The sequence below is a fragment of the Chaetodon auriga genome, chromosome 9, assembly GCF_051107435.1.
Source record: "Chaetodon auriga isolate fChaAug3 chromosome 9, fChaAug3.hap1, whole genome shotgun sequence".
Lineage (NCBI taxonomy): Eukaryota > Metazoa > Chordata > Actinopteri > Chaetodontiformes > Chaetodontidae > Chaetodon > Chaetodon auriga.
Window position 1 is genome coordinate 16,053,346 of NC_135082.1, and position 27,344 is coordinate 16,080,689.

General features: G+C 43.5%; 4 protein-coding genes across 4 annotated transcripts; 2 read left to right on the forward strand and 2 right to left on the reverse strand.

Moving 5' to 3' along the window:
* Positions 1–3,182: 3,182 nt before the first annotated feature.
* Positions 3,183–8,398, forward strand: p2rx3a (purinergic receptor P2X, ligand-gated ion channel, 3a). The gene is made up of 12 exons (XM_076739090.1): positions 3,183–3,316; positions 3,789–3,924; positions 4,249–4,320; positions 4,679–4,748; positions 5,163–5,259; positions 5,408–5,485; positions 5,591–5,732; positions 6,370–6,506; positions 6,598–6,691; positions 7,399–7,464; positions 7,558–7,635; positions 7,767–8,398. Exons 1-12 carry the CDS (start codon positions 3,183–3,185, stop codon positions 7,893–7,895), a joined length of 1,233 nt encoding a protein of 410 aa, XP_076595205.1. The 3' UTR covers positions 7,896–8,398.
* LOC143325774 (uncharacterized) lies at positions 8,276–15,314 on the reverse strand. Its single transcript, XM_076739089.1, has 7 exons — positions 15,219–15,314; positions 12,257–13,713; positions 12,013–12,164; positions 10,970–11,396; positions 10,697–10,832; positions 10,343–10,557; positions 8,276–10,016 (listed from the first exon to the last, which is right to left on the reverse strand). The coding sequence occupies exons 2-7, from the start codon at positions 13,148–13,150 to the stop codon at positions 9,771–9,773; spliced, it is 2,070 nt and encodes a 689-aa protein (XP_076595204.1). The 5' UTR covers positions 13,151–13,713; positions 15,219–15,314; the 3' UTR covers positions 8,276–9,770.
* Positions 14,794–19,350, forward strand: rad9a (RAD9 checkpoint clamp component A). The gene is made up of 12 exons (XM_076739091.1): positions 14,794–15,112; positions 15,226–15,296; positions 15,422–15,495; positions 15,637–15,685; positions 16,332–16,446; positions 16,623–16,722; positions 17,076–17,179; positions 17,706–17,812; positions 18,036–18,100; positions 18,183–18,281; positions 18,385–18,619; positions 18,927–19,350. The coding sequence occupies exons 1-12, from the start codon at positions 15,079–15,081 to the stop codon at positions 19,035–19,037; spliced, it is 1,164 nt and encodes a 387-aa protein (XP_076595206.1). The 5' UTR covers positions 14,794–15,078; the 3' UTR covers positions 19,038–19,350.
* On the reverse strand, positions 19,248–27,164 carry tbc1d10c (TBC1 domain family, member 10C). Its single transcript, XM_076739088.1, has 10 exons — positions 27,045–27,164; positions 26,469–26,613; positions 24,715–24,820; positions 24,309–24,416; positions 23,854–23,960; positions 23,484–23,598; positions 23,251–23,316; positions 22,723–22,912; positions 22,436–22,593; positions 19,248–22,165 (listed from the first exon to the last, which is right to left on the reverse strand). Exons 2-10 carry the CDS (start codon positions 26,603–26,605, stop codon positions 19,544–19,546), a joined length of 3,609 nt encoding a protein of 1,202 aa, XP_076595203.1. The 5' UTR covers positions 26,606–26,613; positions 27,045–27,164; the 3' UTR covers positions 19,248–19,543.
* Positions 27,165–27,344: the final 180 nt, after the last annotated feature.

A 27,344-nucleotide genomic window follows, 5' to 3' on the forward strand; every position in this document is an offset into this window, starting at 1 on the left:
TCTCCAAATTCTTCCAAACTTTCTCTATATAAGGGCTCATCTGTACGTTTCCACTGTTATTTCCACGGCATGAAATCATACTCTCCACTGTAGGAATGATGCTGCGGCTCAGGGAGATTCCACCTTCGCAGAAGAAGACCAAAAGCTCTTACTGTAGTCTTACTGTAGGAATTCCCATAGGATTCCTGTCCACACTGCTGTTCCACATCGAACCCATTTAACCAGCCAAGGTGGTTTGGGAGTGTGTGTTATCGGGGGGAGTCAGATGGCGACACTGGTGAATGTTTGAGAGACAGTGGTTTCAAACGGGAGGCCGAGGCCTAAGTACACAGCGGTTTGTAAAAGGGCTGCTATATTAGGGTTGAACAGTGTGGTTTTTAAGAGCCAAACACTACCGGATGTGTGGTTCACTTCCAGTTGGGCAGTGTTGGTTTTGATGATAAGGTACTCCTGCTGCTGCAGTAAGACTGACCAGATGTCCTGAGAGTGATTGATCCTCTTTATAGTCCGTTACATGTTACTACATTTGAATTGATTTTTGCTTGAAGATCTCCTTGTGTCCTCACTTTCCCTAGTTTTGCTGCACTTTCTTTTCTAAGTCTTATTTTGCTTTGAGCTAAATCCTAGTCAGCATGCTAATATGCTCACAATGACAATGCTAATATGCTGATATAGCATTCTCCCATGTTCGCGTCATAGTTTAGCGTGTTAGCATGCTAACATTTGCTAAGTAAGACTAAGCACAAAGTACAGCTGAGGCTGATAGTTTTGCAGGTGTTTGGTTGAAAAAACTAAGTATTTGACAAATTCAGATGTACCCTGACTACAATGCTTGATGAGAAGTCGGGGATCATCAAAATGATTACCCTGAAAAACAAATGACAATCATATCCAATAAGAGGTCTGCACTGCAAAAACTCAGCTCTGAAAAACAAGAAAAAAAGCAATAATATGGGGCAAATGTTACTTTAATAAAGCAAAATTATCTGAATGTACAATCATCTGGGCCAGTTCCTCCAGTAAATGTTTAGACATGTCATAGGATGGGTGAAACCTCTGACCTGATGGTGGCCCTACAGGAAAAATCCCCAAAGTCAGATTCATCTAGTGGGAAGCATGAATGTCGGTATGGAGTCGCATGGCAGTATTTCTGTTTGTACCGACTGTCACTGCCTTTCTTGAAGCCAAAACTTTATATATGTTTGGCAAATACGAGTGTAACTGCACCAGAGCTGACTGAGGGAGACTGCATAGGCTCTTCTTCATGTTGTGTGTTTATGCGTGAGGCTGTGTTCATGTGATCTTGGTGTTGTGTTGTGATGTGTGTGTGTTGGCATGTCCTAAATGCAGCGGTCAAAGATGGATTGAGCATCACCGTGTTTACATGGAGCCTTTCCTGCTAAATGAAGATCACTTTCATGATGGTTTCCCCTTTCACAAAGAAAGTCCATCAGGCAGTCCTCCGCTCCCTGCGCGCGTCCGTCTGCATCTCCGATCTGACAAACTGTTTCTCATATTGGTTTGTAGATGTATACGTTTCACGGTATCGTTGGCCATTACAGGAATGCTTGCGTATGTCTTCGTGATAAACGTTAGAGTCACATGCAGCCTGAAAGCTTGTGTGCGTCTTCGTACGTCTGAAGCATGCATGTGTGTTCATGCGTGTCTTGTGTTAGGTTACCATTAATTGACCACAAACATAATGGACCCACTTAAGAAATGACATGGTCTCCAGGCACATACATCTACACACACATACACACACACTGTCATTGCTTTATTACATTATCTCCCTGATGCGAGGGGCTGATGTTGTCGGTGCTCGTGAGTGTATTGAGAAGTGGTCGTATCAAATGTCGCAATTATTGCACAGTTGTCAATAATGCCACTGTTTGTAATTTATCACAGTGCATTTAAACTCAAGCCTCTTATAGGCGCCTGTAAGTATGGAATCAGATTTCTTTCTTTCAAAACCGATGATGCACAGAAATGGACAAAATGGCGTTCAATTAAGACGTATTGAGGGTTTGGATTTGTCGTTACGTCTTAAGTTATAACAAAGTTTGAACAGCTTCTCTCAAGAAGCTGTGAATGGATCTCAGATGACCTTTGTCCTGATCGTCCTCTGTTGTGTTAAAAATGGCCAATAATCCTCAGATACATTTATTAAGTACTCTTTTGACTAAACATTTATTTATTTACATGTATTTATAAAATGTGGCGCTTTTTCATGAGCCAGAATAAATGTGAAAACACGATCAGTCGACAGTGGACGGACACATTTTCTCATCCTGGATCTTGACTAAATTGATATGCAGTGACTGAGTAGCAACCCAACTCATTTCCGGTCAGAGAAAATTGATCTGAACAAGGCCGATAAGATGAACAATTATTATATATAATCAATTTAACATGTACAAACATTTTTGATAAGGATCCCTTGAATCGTGACAGATTTGTACTCAGTGGGAGCATCCATTGATACAAAGCTGGTGTAGCAGTAAACTAATGCACTTGTGTCTTGTTTAAGTGTTTAAGAAGGAGCTGATGAAAACTAACCTTGTGACCAACTCATAGCAAGGCCTATTAAAGAGCCTCACTGTGAAACAAACCAGTAAATAACCATAGCCTAAACTAAGCATCTATGAAGTGTCAAAAACCCACTGAGAGGATGTCAGAAATGTGTCTGGACCGAAATGGAACTGGATATATGGCATATCGATTAGAGTCCCTGAATAATTGTGTCTGTTTTCAGAGGTACACAGCTGGAATCAGCCAGAGATGGAGAGAGAAGAGGCGTGGGAGATTGGGATTTGTGGTGAAGAAGGCAATAGAAAGAGGGAGGGATACTTTCGCATTTTCCTCTCCCTCGTTTGAGGAAAGGAAGGGGAGGTCCAGTCTGTGTTATAAACCAATGAAACAAAGACAGTGAGGCAGAGGAGAGAGACAGTGAGGTCTGACCGTCAAGTATCTAATGAAGCAGATGAACACAAGCCACGCTGAGGAGTGACAAACTGGGGTGAAAATCACGACCGCATTTCTCTCCTCGCCATCAGGACTGAGCTTCTTGACCCGGTTTACCGCCCCGCTTCTCTGAAGGCACCTGTTGAGACGGCACTTTTCCTCTCAGACTCAGGAGGACCCGACCCGCCGCGCTCTCTGACTGGCACTGACGAGCAGCCATGGGCTCCTTGGTGTGGGGCTGCGTCACTGACTTCTTCACCTATGAGACCACCAAGTCTGTGGTGGTGAAGAGCTGGTCTGTGGGTATCATCAACCGGGTCGTACAGCTGCTCATCATCGCGTACTTTGTCGGGTCAGTGATTTATGTTTGACTTTCATGTTTGTTGTTTATTTCGAATATGAATCTGCTCCTGACATGCTCAACATCCCCTTTACCGAATTTTAAAATAGCACATCCTTTACTTCAATAAAAGTAGCAAATTTAGGCAAGAAACACTGGGAGTGATCTGCCAGGAAAAGCGAAAAATGAAATTTTGTTGTTATGGTATCATCCAGATGATTAAAAATGTCTTTGTCATCAAGTGCTGCTGAGCAAAATTCCAGGTGTTGGGTCCAATTTTAGAAATTGGAGCTGACATAATTTTTCTTCTTTTTCATGAAAACTAACTTTAAGGCTGAATTTGATATAAAAAAAAAAAAAAGAGTTGAAATGAGTGAGCAGTTTCAGCCTCACAGTTCATTATATGCAGAAACGAGACTCCTCATTTGCTCCTGAACTCTTGACCTGCTGTTCAGTCTTTCGCGTTGTGTCCTTTGTCCTGCAGCTGGGTCTTCATCCACGAGAAAGCTTATCAGGTGACCGACACCGGCATCGAGTCCTCTGTGATGACCAAAGTAAAAGGCTTTGGCTACCATAACGGCCACGTGATGGATGTGGCCGACTACGTCTTCCCCCAACAGGTGAGTGGCCCTGATAACACCTGATTAACTCAGATATAAGCATGACCTCTGACCTCTGCGACCGCTGCTTTCAAATATCTGTCTTTTTGCATCGTGAAATGCTTTATCTGAAGTAAACAGACTACACACATAACCTCCTTAAGGTGGAATTCAAGCTTTGGTGGTTTGTGGTGTATGTGAAGCGTCGGAGAGTCAGTGTGAGTCGATAATGTCAGTGTTAATCCAGCATTAGCATTTAGCATTTTTATGATATGATGCCCTACATGAGGCACATGTTGGCCTCTGTATAGCATCACATAAACACACTGTTCTGCTGTGTTTCAGGGTGCAGGTGTGTTCTGCATCATGACTAAAGTCATCATCACCGAAAATCAGTTCCAAGGAAAATGCCCAGAGGTGAGGACACATTGAAGTATCTGGTTACCGATCGGTTTAAGTGGATTTTCAGCACTTCATAAAATGGACAAGGTTAATTTATCTATCGTTTTACAACAAAGGGTGAGATACTGAAATGCTAATTGTAGCCTGTGTTGTATGTTATTCACAATACAAAAATGATAGAAATGGATGAATGAATAAGATGTCATCAGTTGGGGAGTTGAGGAACATCTTTTAAATCAAAACCTTTTTTAAAGCTTTTTACTAATCTTTGCCCTCATTTCTACTTTTGCGGTTAATGTCTTATCTGTTACACACGTTTATATGATATGTGTGTGTGTGTGTGTGTGTGTGTGTGTGTGTGTGTGTGTTTCAGTCTGTTAAGATGTTCAGCTGTACCACAGATAAAGAATGCCACAAGCATTTTGGTGCCATCCTTTCAAACGGTGAGTCTGACTTCTTCTTGTCACATCATGACTGTAGATGTTGTCACAGTCTCACCTGAACATGGAGCTCATTATCCTTCTCCTCCAAACACAAAAAGACTGCAGAGGCCGAACGCTCAATCAGTTTAACACACAATAAGATCAGCAAACTGGAAAGTTCGGCCGCCTCCCTCCAACATCTCCAACTTTGACATTACTACAATCCTTCAGTGGAGCGGTTGACAGCCGGCACTATCCGCTGTCCAGCGCAGTGACCACATTCACTTATGTTTGCATTAGTTGTGTCAATTTATCTTTTCGATCTTTTATCTCATTGAAGTCAGATTTTTCCACTGCAGGGTAGTTAGAAAATGCAGAAAATTTTTAGATAAATTCTTCTTGCAGTTATTCACTATTTACTGTCTTCTACACCAGGAGTAATAACAGGCACCTGTCTTAAACCCTCGAATGACTCCAAGGGTCAGTGTGAGATTGAAGGATGGTGTCCAGCTGAGAATGACAGTGTCAAGATGTAAGATTAACACACACACACACACACACACACACACACACACACACACACACACACACAGATACGCATGTGCACCAGATGACATTTCCCTTATTTGAAGCCTCAGTTGTCGTCCTCACTCCTCCTCCTCTGTCAACATCCTCCTCAGCTCACCAATGCTGGATGTGAACAACTTCACCATCTTCATCAAAAACAGCATTCGTTTTCCACTCTTCAATGTCACCAGGTAGGTCACACACAGACATACACACACACACACACACATTTTCTAATTTCATTCATGGCAAGTTAGCTAACCTTTTTTTTCCAACATGAAATTGCTCTCTCTCAGAGGGAACTTTCCCTCCACAATGACATCTGACGACATCAAGAGATGTACCTACCATCCGGAGAAGAGCCCCTTCTGCCCCATCTTTCGTGTGGGGGACGTTCTGAACTACACTGGGCAGAACGTGGCTGGCCTGGCAGACAAGGTCTGTCCTCTGTCTCCTCCTTCTTCCTGCTTCTCCTCAAACTTTCCTTCATCCTCAAGGCTAAAATGCCGTAGCTGCACAGGAAGCTACGCACAAAGTGGCCGTTTTGTTGACTTGCATGGGAAGAGGAGGAGGGGCTGTACTGTCATGAGGGATAAACCCAATTTGAATAAGTTGAATAAGGTTCGGAACTCTGACCGACAAGCCGGAGGGCCAAACACGGGAAACTATTGTAGCTTATTAGCTGGTTTGCACCATTTATTTATTACACATCCACGTTTCAGTATAAGATGTTCCACAAAAGGTGAATGCTTTTCAGAGGTAAGGTAACTGACCTTTAGCTAGCCTGTTAGCTTGAAGGGAGCTTTGTTTTCCCTCTTCAATAACTTTATCGAACAAAATGGTTTACGCTGGTCCACAAAAAGATGAGTAAACAGAACAGTCGAGAGAAAATAGATTGTGACTGACTAGCTGGTGCATCACTGAGCCTCGATCTGCTTCTTCTTATTTTCCCTGTGCCACTTTCTGACTTGAGCTAGTTCTGGTTATTACAAGCCAAAAGCTGAGCACACAAAAAGCAGGCTAAATTTACCTCTTATATGCTAACCACATAGTCACAGGTGTCCTTTTTTTTCAGGGTGGAGAAATAGGAATAAACATTCAGTGGAAGTGTAACCTGGACATGAACATTGAGAATTGCGTACCCAAGTACTCTTTCACTCGACTTGATGCCCCATTTGCCAAGAACGCCGTCTCCAAAGGATACAACTTCAGGTAGTGAGGCTGATTTTTCCCCTCGATGTCGACTCAGTCTTTTCGTGCCTTCTCAAACATTGGTCACTCTTTTTCTTATCTTTGGATCCAGGTTTGCAAAATATTACAAGACAGAGAATGGAACTGATTTCCGGACACTTCACAAAGCGTATGCAATCCGCTTTGATGTTATGGTCACTGGCAACGTGAGTTGAGTGAAATTGTAGCGAACTGAGAATTGATGTGTGCATGTGACCATTTGTGTGCATTTTTAAACTTCATTTTTTGGAGATTGCAACACTGAAAACATGTTTAAATATGTCCTTTAAGGTTATGTAGTGCCATGAATTGTTTCACACTGGATGGTGTGGACAGTGTTACTGTCGTTTGCTGAAAGAATTAATCACTTTAAAGGAATAGTTTGATATTTTGGCAAATCCGCCTTTTTGGTTTCTTGCAGAGATTTAGATGAGAACATCGATTCGATTCTCAGATCCGTAATATGTAACTTGAGCCAGTAGCCAGTTAGCTTAGCTTAGCACAAGCACTGAAACAGGTTGAAACAGCGAGCCTGGCCTACATGTAACCCCTGGTAAAACCATCTTGTAATTAATTCATGTATTTTATTTTATTTATTTATTTATTTTAAATGTAACGTTAAATATTGAGCTTTAGGGGGTGCTGATGGATTTTGTTAATTTAGAAGACAGGCTAGCTGTTTCTCCCCTTCCAGTCTTCAGGCTGAGCTAAGCTAACCGTTTGCTAGCCGTTTGTACATTTTTCAACAAACAAGCTCTGCAGAACACTCTTTTAAAAAGTGAAATATAAGTATTATTTAATATTGTAGAGAGAGCACTTCTGTCTGGAGCTGTTACCTCAGCTGACTCCGTCTCTTTCTGCCTGTTTCTTCCAGGCAGGAAAGTTTGACACAATCCCAACACTGATCAACTTGGTCGCTGCCTTTACCTCCGTTGGACTGGTAGGAGTTTCTGATCCGGCTTAAGATAGAAAGTGTATTTGTCTTCTTCCTGTCAGCTTTCATAACACCTTTTTTTTTCATCTGTTTCTTCAGGGTACGGTTCTCTGTGATGTTATCTTACTGAATTTCTTGAAAGGGGCAGATCAGTACAAAGCCAAGAAGTTTGAAGAGGTAAAGTGGGTTTTTTCTGTTTGTTTCTTGCTTTTTAAATACACCTGTATGCGTGCATGTGGCTTTGAGCAGAGCTGTGAGCGTTTCTGTAAGACCTTCATCCCATTTTTTTTTTTTTTTTGTTCATCCAGGTGTCAGAGGCTCAGATCGCAGCATCCCTTGCTCAGAGCCCAGACAGCCAGCTGTCACTCAAACCAGGTATCAAGAGCTCGTACGACTCTGGATCCATTTCCCTCGATACGTGTGACCAACCAATCTGACTGATCTGACAATCTGAAGAACTGGGCATTCCTCTTTCTCTCCCTCTCTCTCTCCCTTATTGCCTCGCAAGAGATTAATTATGTCTTTTCTGGTTGTCAGGGTCCTGCAGTCAGTTTTAGTTTTCCAGGTCTATGAAACTGTGTAAAGGAGGACAACGTTGCTGCCAGAGGAAAAGAACTGAGGCCTTGTAGCTCCGAACAATTACTGGCAGACTGGAGCCTCCTGGTTAGTTCCCCTAAAAAAGGTTCAACTCTTCACCATTTACATACAGTTAAGTTCAAACTACAGTCATTAAACTCAGAGGGAAGCATCCTGTAGTAAAAATGTTATTTTATTGTAAGCAGTTTCATTTTACAAGACATTTTACGGCGTCTTAACTCCAATAAACTGCAACCTCCTGTTTGTCAGCCAAAATATTAAAGCTGAATAAATCCCCCTCTCGTTTTCACTTAGCTTCGCTCAAACGAGCCAGAATTTGGAATGTTCAACACCCCCCCACCCCCCCCACCCCCCACAAAAAAAACAAAAAAAAACAGTGCTGAGAATAAACTTATTTGCGTAACATTTTGGAGTCTTTCTCTTTCTTCCTGTGTTCATGCACTTGCCAACTGCCCTTTGTCTTTGTCCTGCACAAATAAAAGCCCTGAAGAGTCCCTTAATGGTGACATGGTTGATAATGGTGTGTGTGTGTTGTGGGAGGGGACAGCAGTGAGGTAAATGTGTGTGTGGTTTGAGGTTTACAAATGGACCATTATTAGACTCCTTCTGGGCGATGACGCACAGTAGGCAATGTTACTGGACAGACTAATGGACTAATGCAAGTCTTTTTTTTTTTGGTCTGGACAATCCAAAACGAGTCTAAAATTATCTGTATTTCTCCGGTCCACTCCCACACTTTCATCTCAGGCGTTTAGCTAATTCTCTCTCTCTTTTGCTCTCTTTCTCACCCACATACTGTGCATTTTAGTGCCTCCTAACCCTTACTCTCTCTGCCCCCCCCCGTTTCGTGAAAAACTGACTAAGGTACTAATAGATGTAATAGATGAGCTAAAGAGCCTCTTAATGGCTCTGACAGTGATTTATGAGAGAAGATAGCTGTGAAGGGAGGCCACAGAGGAACTGACAGCAGTTAGCCACCAAGTTTGATGTACTAATTTAATTACACAAATCGATATAATGCATGGAAAGGAAATGACAGAATATGATACACAGTGCCATGAGGTACTCTGTCTCTCCCAAGGATGCCTCGAGTCACTCTGTAGCTTGTCTGTGGACAGAAAGAACTCATAGTTTCTCGAAGTTTTTTGACTACTAGAACAGCATTTGGAGGCCACCGAGAATGGATTCAAAATATGGTTTCAAGAGTTGAACAGACAGCTGCGGACTCTCAGAAACCACTGCTGGTCTGCAGCCGCCGCTGCTTCAGCTCTAACTATCTCTTTTCCTCCTCTGGGGTTTAATTTCCAGGATGGCCGGACATTGAGCCATTACCAAGAGACGGAGTGACACTCACAAGAGACCAGAGAGTAGTTTGCTGCTGTACAGTGTGAGACAGGAGGAGGAGGAGGACATCAACACAATCTGTCTGATAAAAGCTGGTGGAAGAATATTTACTCCAATCGGCTTAAAAGCAGCTGATGCCACACTGGCAGTATGTAGTCCAGTCTCAATAGACAGACAGAGAGCATGGACAAAAACGGATGAATTAAAACTGGCAGTCATAAAAGTCATCGTCCTTGTGAGGTACAGAAATCAGACTTGTTGCCACTGAACATCTGGTGCAGCTGGAGAAGTCTGATGTGGCAGTTTGATCTGTTTTCCCTTCAGCAACTGCTGCTGAAGTGCTGAGAAGCAAAGCGTTTCTTGCAGTTTCACTATCTGTGCTTCCTCCCCGTGTTCCTCCTCTTCAGAGCCAGTATCCAGGCAGGGAGAGCAGGCCGGCGTGCTGGTGCTACCTCCTCCATCACTGCCTGCTCCACCTCACCCTCCTGCTCTACCACAGAGTCCTCCTCTGCTCCTGTATCCTCCTCTGAGTCTGTAGCATCCAGATCCAGCTCTGGAGGCACTATGGTGACCACCTCCTCTGAGAAGTGAACCCGCCGGTTGTCCTCGACTCGCCTCTGATCCGGAGTACGATGAAAGGAATAAAGAAGGATAGATGAACCGAAAAGAGCAAAGAAGGAAAATGTCAGATTTACTTTCAGCATTCTGAAGTGTTCTATTGAACATTCATCACATCACAACAGTAAATTCGACATATAAGAAGAAAGAATAATGAATTAATATTAACACAGGATTAAATTAAGCATTTCTTTAGAGAACATCCCCAATTTCTCAGTCCTGCTTCCAATTAGTATGCAGAAAGGACACATTCATACTATGTAGATGGATTTTTTACATTTTATACCACAAGGAGGCAGTGTTATAAAAAAAAATTTAAACTTACCCTTTTTGTCATTATTTCTACTGAGGACTCTGAATCCTGGGATATGGAGTGTTTGAGGACACTCTTGGGTGCATGTGCAAAAGGAATAAAGGAAGACGGACTGAGAGGTGGAGGAGGAGACTTCAGGGTGTATAAAGGTATGACGCTATCGTGTGATTCTCCTGTCTCCTCCATCACATGGCTGCTTGTTGGACTCAGTGAAGGTATGGACCCCTCTGTAAGACAACACACGAGAATTGAGTTTTTTTAAAGGCCGTAAAGTCAGCCCTGTTTGTCAGCTGCAACAAACATCTGACTGCCATCAACTCAAATACCCAAAATATGGGATTATGCAGTGTATTAAGTTGCTCTGACCTCTGTCTGCCTCTTTTGCGTCACTCATTGTCTCTGTTGGAAGCCTCTTGTCTCTCCTCTCAGCGGGCTGATGCTGTCTCTTTCGGTTCAGGTGGGCTCTACTCTTCAGCAGTGAGTTGTTCAGAATATCTGCAGGCTGCAAATACAAACAGGGTGAAGTGCCTACACGTGTTTTCATGTTTGTGTTGATGGTTTAGAAAAGTCATTCATTGATGTCAATGTGGAGAGGATGAACATCAGATAACTTAAAATCCAGAGGAGTGAGTGTGTAACCTTTGCAGAGGACAGAGGTCTCAGTTGCTGCTGTCCTGGTCCATCTGATTGGATGTGTCCATGCTCCATTGGTTCCGACCGGTCAGCCTCTCTGTGAACATGCTGCTGTTGTTCTCCTTCTGAAACGTCCATGCTGACAGGTCGGAAAGCATCAGGTGATATTTGTGCCATGCTTAAATCTGAAACTGGTGACGCCTCCGTGCCTCTGAAGCTCCACTGGTTGTTCACACCACCTTGGTGGTTCGAAATCACAGGTGACTGACTGCTATCGTGAGGCTTCGGTGGGATTTTGAGTTCTTCTGATGGCCTCTGATTGGCTGAGGTGGCTGATTGGTTGGGGTTTAGGAACATGGCCCACTCTTGACCCGTGACGATCTCCTCCAGTAAGCTAAATGAGCCCAGGCTAAAGTCAAAGTCACCAGTAGACCTGGCACAAGAGAAGAGATTCTGTCAGTTCAAAGCAGTACCGGCATGCCATCAGCTAAGCAGAGAGCTGTCTCAGAGGTCTTCACAGTCTGTGCAACACCCGGCACCCTCATTCAAATGAGGATAAATCTGGTGATTGTCTATATTTTTCTTACTGTACACAACTGAAACAACAAAACAAACTATTCATTTATCCCATTAACAAGTACTGTCTGTGTCACCAAACCCTGATCTTACTCCTCTGCACCATCGAGCTCCCCATTATCTAAACAACTGAATACTTCTGCCACCAGTGGTCTTGTTGACGATGTTCATTTTGCAATGTGAAAGTGACTGAATGATGGCTGATGACAGATGCTGTCAGTGACAGGGGTGTGTTTGGCACATCAGACCAGACAGGCACATCGGAGAGAACAAATATCCATGCAAACTAATTCCACAACTGCAGTTGGAAATGTCTCAGAAATACCTCACATAATGTACCCGTGTTGCTTCAGGGCTGAGCGACGAATAAAAAAAACAGAAAATGACTGAGAGCTTCTAGCCTGTGTCATGCTCACTTCAGTGCTGGTGTGAGTGTATTTTTGTATTTTTAGGATAATTTCTTGGTTTAATACCTCATATATCCTTCATTAGTGCCGTCTTCTGTGCCTTTCAGAGGGGTTTGACTGGGATCAGTGCTGTCCAGTGAATAGATGCTCCTTCTTTCCTCCTTATCCGATGTGTTGATGAGAGTTTCTGCTGTAAAAAGCTGGTTTTGAGGTGAAATCTGTGAAGAAAACAAGTTGCAGTTTCATCTGAAGATGTTTGTTTTTTAATGTTGACAACAGAAAATAAGTCTTGTCACATTGAACTACTTACTTCAATCCCTTGCTCACTCTTCTGTTCTTCTTCTTTTCCCTTTTTGCCAAAACTCCCCGGCCTGTCCCTCCATCTCTCCTTGATCTTCTGAGTCCATCTTCTTGTTTTATTCTCAGACGATCGCTGTTTTCTTCTCGAGCTGCTGTTTGTTGACTTTTGGTCAGTCAGGGCAATCTGCATGTCTTTGCTTTGTGCCAAAGCTCCAAATCCTCCATTTCCCACATGGACGGCTTTATCCTCTTGACTTCCCGTGTTAAGATTTGCATCTGAGGGCTTCGAGGACCACATATAGACTTTGGGTGTAAAACCCCGGTCATAGTCCTGATTCTGTCCCATGCTTGTTGCAGCATTTTTATCATTAAGGGTGTGCCTTGTCGCTGCAGAACTGTGAAAACCCACGCTCTCCCTATCAGTCCTCTCAAAGGAAGTGATATCAGCATCCGTAAGTGATTGAGCAGGAAACAGCTGCCCTGTTCCTGTTGGGGTGATCCCAGGCTTTGTGGCCTGTCCCAGCACCCTCTTCTCACCCGTGCCACCATCAGTATTGTCTCTGTGGTTGGGGAAGGAAATGAGACCCCTGTCCACGTCAGAGCCGAAACCTGGTTGTTTTATTACCCCACCTTTGAGGCCACGGTTACTGTCCGCTGCAGAGATCCCAAACTCTTTCAAGGGTATACCATTAGTATAAACCTCAAAGCCATTTACAGGACTGTTGTTCACTTTCTGGAGGTTGGGGGCTCCTCTCTGTCCACCTTGCCCCCATGTGGAAGCAGCTGTGGCAGGTACAGGTGCGTGCAGAGATGCCTGGCCCTCTCTTCCTGGCTGGAGCTTCAGTTTCTGCAGCATGGACTGCAGCAAGGCCTGAGTGTCTGTTGGATTCCCTGACTGAGACATCTAGGAGCAGAACTGCTGTGGATCAAATCCAGAAGACACAGAAAAGCTTGACAACAATGAGTGCGTGTAAACACTCTGATGTAGTCCATTAAACCAGGATGGATACCGCACAGGCTTGCGTAATGAGTGGCTTTAAAAAGAAACTGGAGACCAAGACAGAAGATATTCACTGTGTGTGATTCACATCACCCCTTTGTCCGTTGTTTGCTGTTAGCATGTGCTGTTCCTCTTTTTTTGCATTCCAATCTTTTTCTGTTATCTTCTTAATAGTTTCTCGTGACAAGTCTGAAGACAGGACAATCTCTTAAGGTTTTTACATCCTCAGATAGGATACAAAATCTTCTTTTTCTCTGCTCGTCATACTGCCTCCACTCCTCCATAATCCTCACAAGTTTCACCAGCACTCTGACTCTTGTCTCCTCGTGTCTTTTCAAGGTCTAGTTCTTTCACCAAATGTCCATGGTTTCAGGAAACAAAGGTTGTTTTAGTCACACCTCTTTAGAAACAGTCACCGGTGAAGGGAGGAGAGACGGTGCACGGCAGCGTTCCTCAGATCTGACACACTGAAGCAGACCAGCGAGAAAGACCAGTGAGGTGAGATAATTGTGACTCTCCCTCACTCTCTCTGCCCATCTTTCTGGTTGCCCTCCCTTCCTTCCTATTTCTCTCCCAGGCTCCCTCGCTCACACATGTGCACACACACCCTCTTTCTCACCACCGTGACCCTTGAATGGTAATTACAGGGCATTTTTAGTGTGCAGCTGCTATTTATATGCCTTCAGAATGAAAGAAATATGAAAATGTCAGCAATGGCCTTTGGAATAACCCATTTTATAGGAACTCTGTGAACTCTTTTGTCTTTTTTGTGAACTAAAAATATCTAAACCAGATATATATTATATTGCCCTCCCACCTTTTTTATTTCCCACAAGCTTTTTGACAAAAATCTTTATTTTTAGTTAAGTGATGACAGAACTACTACTACTACTACTACTACCACTACTACTAACAACAACAACAACAACAACAACAATAATAATATGCATTCAAAGCTGCTTATATTCATTATTATGTTATTATGTTCACATTATTATGGTCATATTTTTAGTGTTTCAAATCTTAATCTGCAAAGTAACTTGTATTTACAGCTGTCAGATCAATGTTAGAGAGTAGAGTACAATATGTGCCTGTAAAGTGGCATAAAATGGAAATATATATCAGTATATACAGTACATATACACAAATCAAGTACAATTATCTCAGAATTACACGACAGTACTTGAGCACTTAGTTGCTTTGCAACGTTGACATGAATTACTGATGTTGTCTCTTTCTGCAATTATAATTATTTTGCAATATAACCATTACACTGGCCTAATAAACATAAACAAAACATTAATTCACGTAGTAGTAATCTCATATTATCGTTTACAATGACTCAATTTCCTTATCCTCCATGATCATCTCGTCAAACATTTTTCAAATATTCCTCCTTCATGTATTTATAACGAAGCCTATTGTAAATACCGAACAGCATTTTACTGAAAAACACGCTGCCGTTAAACTGTCAATTTAGAAGCCGCGTGTGTGCGCATGCGTTTTGTCTTGTTTAGTCCCACGCCCCTTTGACTTCTTGCCCCGCTGATTGGTCAATTCTGCGGAAGCGGGTTATGGCGGCGTAAACAACGCAAAGACTAGTACGAGACACTGCGAAGTCGAACTGCTCTAGGAAATAAACCCTAAAAATTAAGTTATAACTAAATGGAATATGTTTTCAGCACTCAAAGTATTTCGGTTGAATGTGCAAACTATTAAAACCCATTGGTTCGCTTGGTGGTTTTTAGCCGCTAGTTTCGGCTAACGTTTAGCCAAGTGGGCTAACTTAACGGAAAAGTGGTATCTAATTGTAGTTATCTTAATTTAAAGAAATGGACTGCGTCGTTACGGGAGGAAACGTGAAAGGTAGCAAACACTTCCTGCTTTTGTCAGCCCTGTCTTTAACTAGAACATCAGCATATGATAACAGCGGTATCGTAATTCTGTTGTGTGTATGTGTGTGTGTATGTACCGTCCAGTGCTGGCCAAAGCCATCCATTCTCTGTCCAGGATCGGTGATGAGCTGTACGTTGAGCCGCAGGACGATGGGGTAGTTTTCTCTGATACTGTCAGATACACCAACACTTCCTCCTGCAATGCATATAGTCTTGTTTCCTGTTGGTGCACACTTTCCGTCAATGAATAATATTGATTTGGTTTTTTTCTCTCTTGTAGCTTGCCCTGCGGTCTGTTAACTCCTCTCGGTCGGCATATGCTTGCTTCCTGTTCGCACCACTCTTCTTCAGCAGGTGCAGACTGTGTGCGTGTGTGCGTGTGTGTGTGTGTGTGTTTGTGTGTGTGTAGGAGAGAGAGTGAGTCACTGAACATCACATTTTGTGTGTCATTTTACGGGAGACTCAACACAACTTCCTCTCCCATTTCTTGTGCAGGTACACTCTCCCCAGTGGGTACGCCTTCCGCTGCAAGATGGCAATAAAGGTGTGCTGAGAGAAAAAGATGAGCTATGGTTCTTCTGATGCTGTGCACAGTTTAGGTGTCATATTCATACATTTACATAGATTTTAATCTTCTGTCAGAGGTCCTGAACCTCTTTTGCATGGCGGACATCTCCAAAGCCTTATCAGATGAGCTCAAATACTCCATCATCGTCACCACCTGTTGTTTGATATCACTGCAATCATTCTTTCATACGAGACGTGTGGATATTTACATGACACAGAGCAGAGTCTGACTAATGAATGAACGTCAGAGTTTCTTCTCTGACCTCAACTTCAAACGCTGTCTTTCCGGTCATGTTGCTACCGTGGTATAGCTTTGATGCTATCTTTGTGCAAATTTTGCAAAACCCATGCGCTTCCTCGTTTTAGCTGTTGTGCATGACAGTAATTTCAAGGGGTAGATTATGTGTCACCAAGTAGTTGAATTGTCACACGTAAAAAATATTGAGCAAGTGGAAACTGATAGTTGTAGAGATTAAAGTAAGGTGCACTCATGTTTAATATGTCCTTAAATGTGACTAAGATGTTGTTTTCATGGCTGCTTCAGTGTAGTTCACATAGTCGGCCTTGTCTCTTTGTGTAAATTTATTTGTAATCCATCTTGTGTTCCTCTGTGTATGAGTCAGAGTGTGCAGGCCGTATTTCGGTCTCTAGCGTCTCTGGAGAAAACAGTGGAAAAGTGTCACATCAAGCTGGAAGAGCAGAAGAGCCGCCTCACTTTCACCCTGCACTGCAAACACGGTATCAGTGCTTCACTTCCTTCTCGGTTCACAATGCTTTACATGCATGATTTCAAAAGGATTACGTCTCATTTACACCACACATGCTTTGTTCATCATTCATGTTGCACATGATGCACTCATTGCGTTATAGTCTCTGTGGTTGTGTACTCAAAGTGTTTGGTATTTTCTCTGCAGGCCTCCTGAAGACACATAACCTATCGTTTCAGAACAGTGAAAGCTTACAGGCAGTGTTTGATAAAGACAGCTATGGCAATATATTCAGATGCCAGCCCAGGTCTGTAAAATGTTTAAACATTCTTTGTTATAAATATAATAGAGTAAATCTAATCTTTCTATGTTTGTATCTGGTTTTCATATTGCCCTTTAATTGGTGCTTTTTAAGACTGATGCAGGTGTTTTTAGACTGCAGTTCGCTGATTAAATGAATAAATGCAATTTGCAAATAAAGGGAAACTAAGTAGCTGTTGTCATAGAGGAACCTGCATCAAGGCTGATGTCGACTCGCCGCATTCACGAACTGTAAAACTAGTCCAACCCCTCAAGTAGCAGTAGTAGTATTTTATTTATTTATTTATTTTTTAGTCCTTCCTCACTCACAGCTCACTTTTCGTTCTCGCTTGCTCTCAGGGTGCTGGTGGACACAGTTGCTCACTTCCCTCCTTCTCTGGAAGAAGTGACTGTGTCAGTGAGTGATGAGCGGATGTGGGTCAAGAACCATGTGGAGGAAGAAGGTGACGTCTATTTTATTTCTTTTTTCACTCAGCAGCTACAAACATTTGGAACACTTGTGAACTGTGTTTTTACAAAGTCGTAACTCACTGCTTCATCTTACTTGTGTTACGTTGCCTATCAAAGTAATTTAGAATCAATGATATGAATATTTCGGTGAGACAGTATTTAGAATCTGAGTCACTTTTTTGACAAATATACAGACGTTTCAAATGGCTCGGCAGTAACTTTCAATAACAAAAGAAAAAACAAATAGAAAAAAATAATCATAGCTCAGTGTATTTAATGATATTAGGATCTTTGTCACTGTTATTGACAGGCAGGAAAGGGAAAGAGGACAGACATGATCCCAGTGGTGCCCTCGTGTGGCAGAAAGGCAGAGCTGCATTGTGTAGTCTCAGGTCTCTTGAGCCAATAGATGTAGTTTTGTTTTTTTGTTTTTTGTTTTTTTGAATAAACATCAATAGAATATAAAGTAATGAATCTTACTTTTCTTACTGTTTCTCTCGCTGTCTGTTTCCCCCTCAGACCAGTCCAAGGCCATGCTGACAGAGCTCTATCTAGCCTCAGACGAGTTCGAGCATTTTGCCGTCCGAACTCAGAACAGCGTCACCTTTTGTCTGAAGGAGTTACGGGTGAGACAGAGGACAAAGGGAGGGTTGACAGAGCAAAACAATAGGAGGATTAGTGAGGGAGAAATTGAGAGAGAGTGGGGGAGAGATGTGTTTTGAGGGAAAAGACACTGATGTCAATTTACAGACAGTTGAAAACATGCTTCTTTTTTTAAATAAAGATGTCTTGCATTGAGTTGCTCATGATGGAGGTTTGCTAAGTAAGTGTCTGTCATCTCTCCTCCAGGGTTTGCTAGCGTTTGCAGAGGCTACTGGTCTCCCTATTTCTATTTTTTTTGACGAACCAGGCAGGTAAGCATCGTCATACAGATGACAGTTCATCGCTTGTGTTACCACAACGTACTGACATTTACATTGCACATGTGTGTGTCAGCCCTATAGTGCTTTCAGTCACAGACAGTGTCCTGGAGGGGGACTTTGTGCTGGCCACTCTGTCTGATGACCTCCACCAACGTAAAAACAACAAAAGACGGTAACATTCAAACAAACTGAATGATGTGGGGCTGGAAGGTTTCTTGTCAGCCAGCGTTCTCTTTGTCATTCATGTTATTTTTCCCTTCCATCTCTCTCCCCAGAGCACACTCACCCCCGCCCCCTCCTGATGACTTCATGAATGACGACATAGACTCCTACCTCATCACCATGGATACCAGTATTACACCAGGTCCCTCAGCTACAGGTCCACCCACACCCCCAACAGCTAATGCCACATGTTCAAAACAGCCGGCTTCAGCCAAACACAGGTCAAGGCCATGCAGTGAGGAGGAGGAAGATGAAAGGGATGATTCAGCTGGACCTCCTAATAAAAAGGTATGGCTTTGTACAGCGGGAGATAAATATAGCAGGAGAAGAAGCTGTGTGTTTGGATATGAGAGATTTTTGACTGGAGCGAATGACGTGCCTCCTCACTGCTCTAATTAGACAAAACCCTGTGACAGACATGAGTTTAGATTCTTTGCAAGTCGAGGGTTTTTGTGTCAGATCTCAAAGTTTTGCCTTGTTTTGGCAAATCACATCAGGAGTGGACTTTAGGTAACAGCTGGATTTCACGTGGAGAAATTACTTATGTTTTACATTTAAAATAAATCATATTATCTCCTGTGTTTTCCTCCCACAGTTCTGTTCCCTGTTCTTTGGATCAGTGCTTCCTCCATCGTCTCAGATGTCCACTCAACCAGTGACAACTCAGGAAGTTCTGGCCAGTGACAGCGAGGATGACGAACAGTGAAGGAGAGTGACAGTGGACTGACGGGTGGAGAGGAGAGATATGGACTGTCCTGAAAATGTGTGCAGTATTACTTTCACACACGTGCCACCTCCATGGTCAAAACTATGCAAAGACTGTAAAGTACAGCACAGGATGGTCACCGCTAGTGTATTCCAGCGTTTTATTGGAGTATAATGTGAATTTTGTCTAGAAAATATGGCATTATGTGAAAGTGGACATGAAGCACTTCCTGTTCATTTTGAGTCTGTTTGGGTTTGTGATCAAGGTGCAACAGAAAAAGCTCCTCTAAATAAAAGAGACGTATTTTTCGAAAGTATGTTAACTCTATTTTAATATTTATTTACATGTCAAAAGGTTCAAGTATGACAAAGATTTAGGATCTCCGCACATCAACCAGTTTGGAGCTCAAACTCGTTCCTCAGCAGGACAATGAGGGATCTGCATTCAGTCTGAAGCACTCAGTAAAACGCCTCCTCATCCTTCCAGATCGGAGAGCATTTGTTTTGTCAAAAGTAAGATTCAGCATAAGAAGTAGAATGTCTAAGAGTCTGTGATCCACTTTCCGCAGGCTCATAACTGCTCCCTTTCTCTCTTTGGACCTGGAAACTTTTCCCCCTCGTCTGCGGTTTCCTCCTCTCTCGCTCCCTCTCCTTCTCCTTCTCCTTCTCCTTCTCCAGCTCCTTCTCCCTCTTCTTTCTCAACCTCTCCTCCTCTTTCTCCTGTCTCTCTCGCTCCCGCCGCCTCCTCCTCCTTTCCTTGGAGCTCAGTTTCTCCTCCATCTCTTCCTCGGCCGGTTTCTCTGTTCCTTCACTGAAGTCCTGAATCAGGATTTTGGGGACTTGCATTTTGGGCTTTCCCTTTGCTTTGGCCTTTTTGGGCTGCTCTCCTCTCAGTCTGCGGAAGAGACCAAAACGTTTCGGGGGGCCGGGCGGCTCCTTCTGTACCCCTGTCCCCTCAGCTGCTTCTGCAGACGGTGATGAGGTGCCTCCAGAAGTCACATCAGGAGGACTTAGGCTTGGGTTTCCAGCTCCTGGATTGGACTGGGATTCAGTGTGTTTAACTTCTGGCTGATTAGAGACAGACTGTGATTGGCTAATTTTCTGTGGCATGGTGAAGAGATCTTCAGAGAGCCTGCGCCCTAACCTGGACCCATGGGAGCTGGATGACTTGCGGATGCGGAAATCCCCAGAAGACCGGCTGCTGCGATGGGCGGAGGCTTGTGTTAGGCTGCTGTTATTCATCTCAGTCTGGTCTTTTACTGGGTGGGGCTCTTCGTCTTGGACTTGCAGGTTGCTGTCAGTATTTGAGTGTGCTGGTTCAGCAGAAATGAAGACGTCATCCTCCCCTGCTGTGTTTTCTTCAACATTTTCTGTGCTTCCTGCCTCCTCCTCAGCACTCATAGTGGCCTGGCTCTTCGGTTGTTCAGGAGCAGGTTCCTCAGTGGTGCTCGTGTCCGCTGAGCTCGTCTTCCCATCAGGCTCGGTGGTGGGATTCTCTTCTCCCCCCTCTGGAGTCACCTCCTTCTGTGGAGGTGCTGTGGAGTCAGTAGTCTCCTCGTTCTTCTGAGTTTCTGCTGGTGTTTCCTCTGCTTGTGTTTGTTTGTCATCAGTCAGAGATCTTTCTTCTCTTTCCTGTGTGGGTTCAGTTGCGACTGTGTCACACTCTTCCTCTGAACACTGACAGAATGCTACACTTGACTCAGTGTCATTGGAAACTGGTATTTCTGCTTCAGCTTCTGCTCCAGCTACTAAGTCAGCGTCTTCTTTTGATTGTATGCATTCAGGTGAACACAGTATTAATGTCTCTGCTTCTGTCTCGTGTTGCTCTGCGTCTTTTTGGACTATGTCAGCCTCCAGTTCTTCCCCTGTGGCTGCGTTCTCCTCCACCTTTTCCTGAGTCTCTGCCTGTTCGTCAGTTTGTGTCTCTGTTTGGGACTTTTCTTTAAAGTCTGTTTCTGCTAATGACTCAGTGCTGTGATATTTTCCTTCAAATGCATCCCTCTTTGAGCTGTCGTCTGCGATCACTTCCTGTTGTTGCGTCTCAGTCTCCACTGTAGGATCGTTGACAGTTGGGGCTTCGCCCTCGCTGTCAGTCTCTGAGCCTGGACTTGTCTCAGTTCCTGTTTCTGAAACGTCTGTGACGGTGCCCACCTGCGTCTGTTGCACATTTTCAATTTCCGTGCACTCCTCTGGTTTCACATCAGGCTGAATCACATGTTCCTCGCTTGGGTCTACGTTGACCTCTGTCTCCGCCTCAGTGTTTGTGTCTGCATCAGTATCTTCCAGAGTCTCAGTCTGATTTTCCTCCACAGCATCTGTGTCTCCACTCTCTGTCTCTTTCTTTGTGTCTTGGACCTCAGTGTCCTGGTCGTTGCTTTTGTGACTCTGCTGTTCCAGGTCTTGTGATTGGCTGGAAGAGTCCTGCTCCTCTCTCTGTTGAAGAGGATTCTCTACAGGCTGATCTTCGGTGGAGCCTGTGGTTGGTTCTGTCTCCACATTTGTTTCTTCTGTCTGTCCCATGAGCATTTTGCTGTTTGGCTCTTCGAGTTGTCTTTCCTTCTTTTCAGTGATTCTTGTTTCCACTTGTTTAGTCTCTTCTTTTACTCTAACTGCTTCATCTTCCTGCTCTGTCAGTATGTTTTGGATGTTGTCCATCTTTTCAGGTTCCTTCTGTTCAGTTTGTCCTGTTTGTTTCGGCTCACTCTGTTTTTTATGTTCCTCTGAAACGAAGTCCTCCTCCTGAACGCCCTGCACCGTCTTAAAATTTAACTCCGTCCAGCTCGTCCAGTCGTCCTTTGTTCCCATCGAGAGATGCCTTACAACTCTGCCACCACCTGCCCATTCACCTGTGTTACCCTTTCCCCCTTTCCCCCACCTCTTGTGAAGGATGGAGGGAGACAGCGAGAGAGTGGAGGCCGAGCGAGCAAGAGGGACGGACAGGTTCCCTTTCTCTCTCTCCTTCCTGTCCTGTTCTTCCTCCCTCTGCCGAGCCCTCGCCCACGCCATCTGGTATCCCTGACAGCGACCTCTGGGGTCAAAGGTGGATGAGGGTCTGTCTTTCCTCCACTTTTCTAACTCCTTCTCCGTCTTCTTCTCCAGATCTCTGGCTGACAGAGGCACAGAGCACACCTGAAAAAGAAGGGAAAATACTGCTCATGCTTGTTTTACAGTCATCTTTGGATCATTAACAGAATTCATTACAACCCTGATTAACAAAAAAGTTGGGACACTGTAAAACATAAATAAAACAGACTGTGATAATTTGCTTATCGTTGTATATTTAATGTTTGACCTCATCCACACTAGTAAAGAAATCTGTCTTGAAGTAACTCATAGCAAGGAAGCCAGACTTTCACAGTGGCTGCTCTCAACAACATCTGCCATCTGTTTCATTCTCACCTCGGCGATGAAGGCGTCGTCTTCATGTTGGACCTGCTCCCTGACGCCCCTCAGCTTCTCCAGAGTCTCCATCTGTCCCTGACACTGCTTCCTCTGCTCAGCCCGGCCCAGCACCCGCCGCACCAGCACCACCGCCACCTGGAGCAGCACCCTCACCCCTGCACAGAAGAGAGGAGAGGTAAGAGTGGATCATACATAACAAATAAAGCAGAGAAATTAGCGATTCTGTCGCCTCCCTTTTGGGAAATAATGTGTCCAACCCACAGCTGTCCACATAGAGGACGTACCATAGCAGAAAAAGAGGTCCCACACTCGCAGCAGTGTGTTGAAGGGCAGGTGACGTGTGAACAGACACATCAGCCAGTCAGTGGCGAACATGAGGGGCTCCACCCCGTGGTGCTGCAGGTGTTTGTGTATAGCTGGACACGTCCTCTTCAAGACCCAGGTCAGCATGGCTGCATCAAACAGGACTCCCTCCTGCAGGAGTACACGTGCTTAGACTGTTCAGGAAATCACAGATCCAAGTAATAATGTGTTTTATGGGCCTGTAAATTCCTAATAATGGGAAGTTTTCCAGAAAATCCGCTGCTCCTGAAAGAAGATTTGGCATTTTTGAATGTTCTGCTGACCTGACAAGATTGTTAGGTTGTGTTGCAAATAATATATTGTCTCAATTTTCCTTATAATGAGTAAAAAATATATACTGTAAAATAAAGGATTACTGAGATCCACAAAGTTTCTGTTGTTTTCCTGCATTGGAGATAATTTATAGCAGAAAATAAGCCCAGCGTCAGGTGCATTATGCATGTCCTCACCAGCAGGGGGCTGTAGTATCCAGGCAGGTACTGCTCACTGATCTGCACCAGACACCAGAAGGCCTCCTGCCAAGGTCACATCAGTTTAGATGGGACAAGTCAACATCAGATTTTGGACTATTAGAAGTATACAGAACTTTGTCTCTGAAGCAGCGTTATGAATGAAATCTTTTTGAGATGCGTTTGCAGCTTGTTTATTGGACAGCAGGGTGAACTGTGCTATTGATCTCTACCTCAGCTGGCATGTTCATCAGCAGCACTGCAGCCACAGGCCCCTGCGCCTGGCAGTAACCCTCTTTTGGTTGGTACTGAGTGTAGGCTTTCAACACCCGGAATAAACCACGCTGCCTACTCACACACACACACACACACACACACACACACACGACATGCCCTACAATAATCAGTTACACAAACCACAAGTTTAAACCTCCTCGTTATGGTTAGATAGAAGTCACATTTGCAACAGAAAAACAAAGAAGGCAGCAATGAAAAGATGCAGTATTAGCAGAGCTGACACACACTAAATACTAAATAAACTAGATTTGCTTGGGAGCCATCAGCTTGTCATCAGAAACAAACAGAAGTCGAAATGTTTCCTACCCATGTCCATCCTTGGAGAGGAACATTTCATGGAAGGGAAACTGTCGGTCCAGGTCTCTCTCGATCACGTCCACCCAGCTCTGCAGAGCAGGCTGCGAGTCCAGAGACTAACACAGAGACAAGAGAAAGTTTCACTCACTATTTGTCTTTAACATTAGTCAATTAGTCAGTCATTATAGAGTCAAATGGATTCCATTATCTCCTGTATCGAGCGGTAAAATAGTTCATATATTTCCTGCAGTTATTGCTGCAACAAACTATTTTAATTGATTTACTTTCATCAATACATTTTCTAATCAATGAACGGACTAATTGTTGCAGCGCTGATCACACTGCATTGCACAGTTTCACAGTGTGATTCAGGAAATGGAGACAATATACCGTTGACCCCTGCTATCTGTGGTTGTTGCTAAATTGAAAGCATCGACGACACTCGGAGCGTTTCGTTTTCTTGCCTGGTAGAGATTTAAGTTCTGTTTCATCCTGTCAGCAGCTCCGCACAGCAGAGGCCAGCACTTCGCTCTGAGGGAGGCCGGGATGCCTTTCTGACATTGCACTTTGACCTGCAGGGACGTTGGTCACAGAGACACAGGATCAGCTCAGACGATGAAGAGTCAGTGTGGACGCTAACAGCCATTTTGACTTGTCATGGTGAGATAAGCACATGTGATACTATTATGACTGTTCTATCCAAGCATCAACACCAGGGCCCTGAGCTGAGGTGCCTAAATTGAATGAAGTCATCATTGGTTTTATTTACTGCGCCTTTGCTACTCAGACATGTCAGAAAGTCTTTCATGGAAAAGGCCTGTCATTCAGTTTGGGAATGTGTTTACGCCATATTTATAAGATGGGACGCACCTTACTGGTCTTCTTCAACAGGATGCGATCCCATTGGACAATGATGTTTATCCATTTGGCCTCCCTTTGCCTGACCAGCTCAGGGGGCGGGCCCACACTGCTGACACTAAACAGCACACAAAGCAGCAGGTAAGTCTTCTGAAACAACCGAACGCAAGGCCAGAATGATAAACTGGAGGCCCTTTAAGTCAGTGTGCAGAGTCTCTGCATGCACTTTTGTGCGTTGCCATTCTAGAAAGACAGCACTCTGAAAATCAAGACAGGAAACAGGAAAACCACACGGTCGCAGTTTTAAGTCTCCATGGTGACAGGTCAGGATGTTATCAATGGGGAAAGTGTGAAGACGACAGGTAGCAGTTTGTTCACTTTGTCTTATCGTGAATTTGCAGGTTCATCAGGTCCTGTTTTATTGTTTCACCGTTGATTAGATATAATGTAAAGAAGCGGTGAGTTGGTTGCAGAGAAGTTAGCTGGTATCTGAAAGTCGACATGCTCCATATTTTTCATGTGCACTGTCTCAATTCCTGTGTGCACTCGTTCTGGCATGGATTTTACACATTTCTATAGAACTAGAAAATCCACATGAACACGGCGTCCCTGTCCTGCTTCAAAATGAATTCTTTTCCACATGACTTGAACTCACCGTGACCACTTCGAAATATTTCTGCCAGCATTGTTAACTGTAGGATTTATGCACTCGTTTATGGACCTTTCATGTGGCTGCCTCCTCGTCTAAGCTCTCCCATTGCAACTGTGAAGTTCAAACTTTACTTTCTGTGTAAACAAGGCTTTCTTTCACTCTTTTGCTCTTGTTTGGCCCGTGCTTTACATTTAGACTGTGCATTTTTATTATCCAATAAGTTGTTTGGAAGCTGCAGCTTTCCCATCAAGACCTGATGACTAATTGTCTTTTGACTGCACATTGTTAAATGCAGTACTGTGTTATTTGTCCAGTTGGCTCTGCATCTTGGATGCAGATGCCGTTCTGTCTCATAAAAGCATGAATTAAAATACTGGTCATCAGATTCATGTTCTCTTTAGAAATACATGGAGTTGCTTTGCAAGGAAATGACTTCAAGAACCTTTACACTGCCCCTCACAAACAAACTCAGCATTCAGGGGAACAATTTGCTTTCAATCATCTCTCCTGATACTGACAGAAAGGACTGGAAAATATTTCAATCTTCAGCGTTAAGTGTCTTAAACACATGCAGAAGTGACAAGACGACACAGAGCAGAGGTTACCCAACTTAGAGATTGGGGAAATTTGAGGCCTGTGGTTACACGGAATATTGTATATTTTTTCAGCCTTTTGCCCTTTAAAATATTTTCACCTCAAATGAAACAGTCGGTACATGCATGTATAGGTTTATCATCGACTGAAAAACAAGTATGATATTTGATAACAGTGTATGAAAACCTTACAGATCAGCGATATTTCATTTTAATCACAATCATTAACAAATAAAAAATACTTTGTTTTTGATAATGAAAATAAATCTGTGTAATGGACTGAGATGTCAAGACTTCGAGGTGTGTTTCTTGTACCCTATTTGATTTTTACTTTTTAGGTATTTGTCTGGATAAGACACATAGAAACATTGGGCTTTCTTATCTACCTTGACACTCAGCTTAATAATCTCAATGACCATCTCAGACTTCATTTGTCTTTCTACCATTTGACCCATGTGAATAAAAATGTCTTTGAAATGACACTACAGTAACAGTACGAGTATAAATGTGGAACAGCTCACCCAGCTGTGGATCCATTAGTCACAATGAAGCCAAACCGGTCTGTCTCCGGTTCCAGACCAACCTCTGACCCGTCATCAGATGCAGAGCTGTCCTCTTCGCCGAGGTTCTTCTGGGTTGGACTCGATGGACTCAACATCTTCCTGACTGAGAAGACGAGGCTCCTCAATATTCAGCATGTGACTGTGTCCTCTGTCTTTGTGATTATGTAAAGCCGATGCATCAGAGACTTGTGACTTTACAATGCCTCCTACATTTAGATATATCTATGTTCAGCACTTTAACCCCATTCGAAAACACTGCTCTGACTGGAATATCTTCACATTTTTATAGTTGGTACTAATATGCAAAGTGCATGCCTTAATAAGAATGTCGTGCCACACTTCATAAGATTTTACAAGTACATGCTTTACAAGCCATATTCAATTCAAGCCAAGGTTATGACATCTACTGACTTTCTTTTTTTGCATGAGTTGAAGCAGTTTAAATCAACTTTCTTCCTCCCTCAAACCATAAACATTTCCACAATAACAGGACAGTTATTAAATCTCCTTAAATAAGCTTTTAAAGGCAATTACCTGGTACATTTCCGTCATGTTTGATCACTTGGCTGTTGAATGGGTGAAGTGTGAGATCCCTCAGTGATGATAGAGGAAGACAAACTTCCTCTCTCGCTCATTTTCGCGCACGCTCTCTCCCCCTCAGTATTGCAAATGCACCATGTACCGCTAATCAACTTCCCTTCGGCTATATCTGTAGCAGTGATATTGATTATTTATGGAATCTATTCTTTTTTAGCTGTTATGGAAGTGATACTCATTTGCTCAAATATGATTCAACAAACATGACATCAGAGTGAGTGAGAAATGTATAGTGTG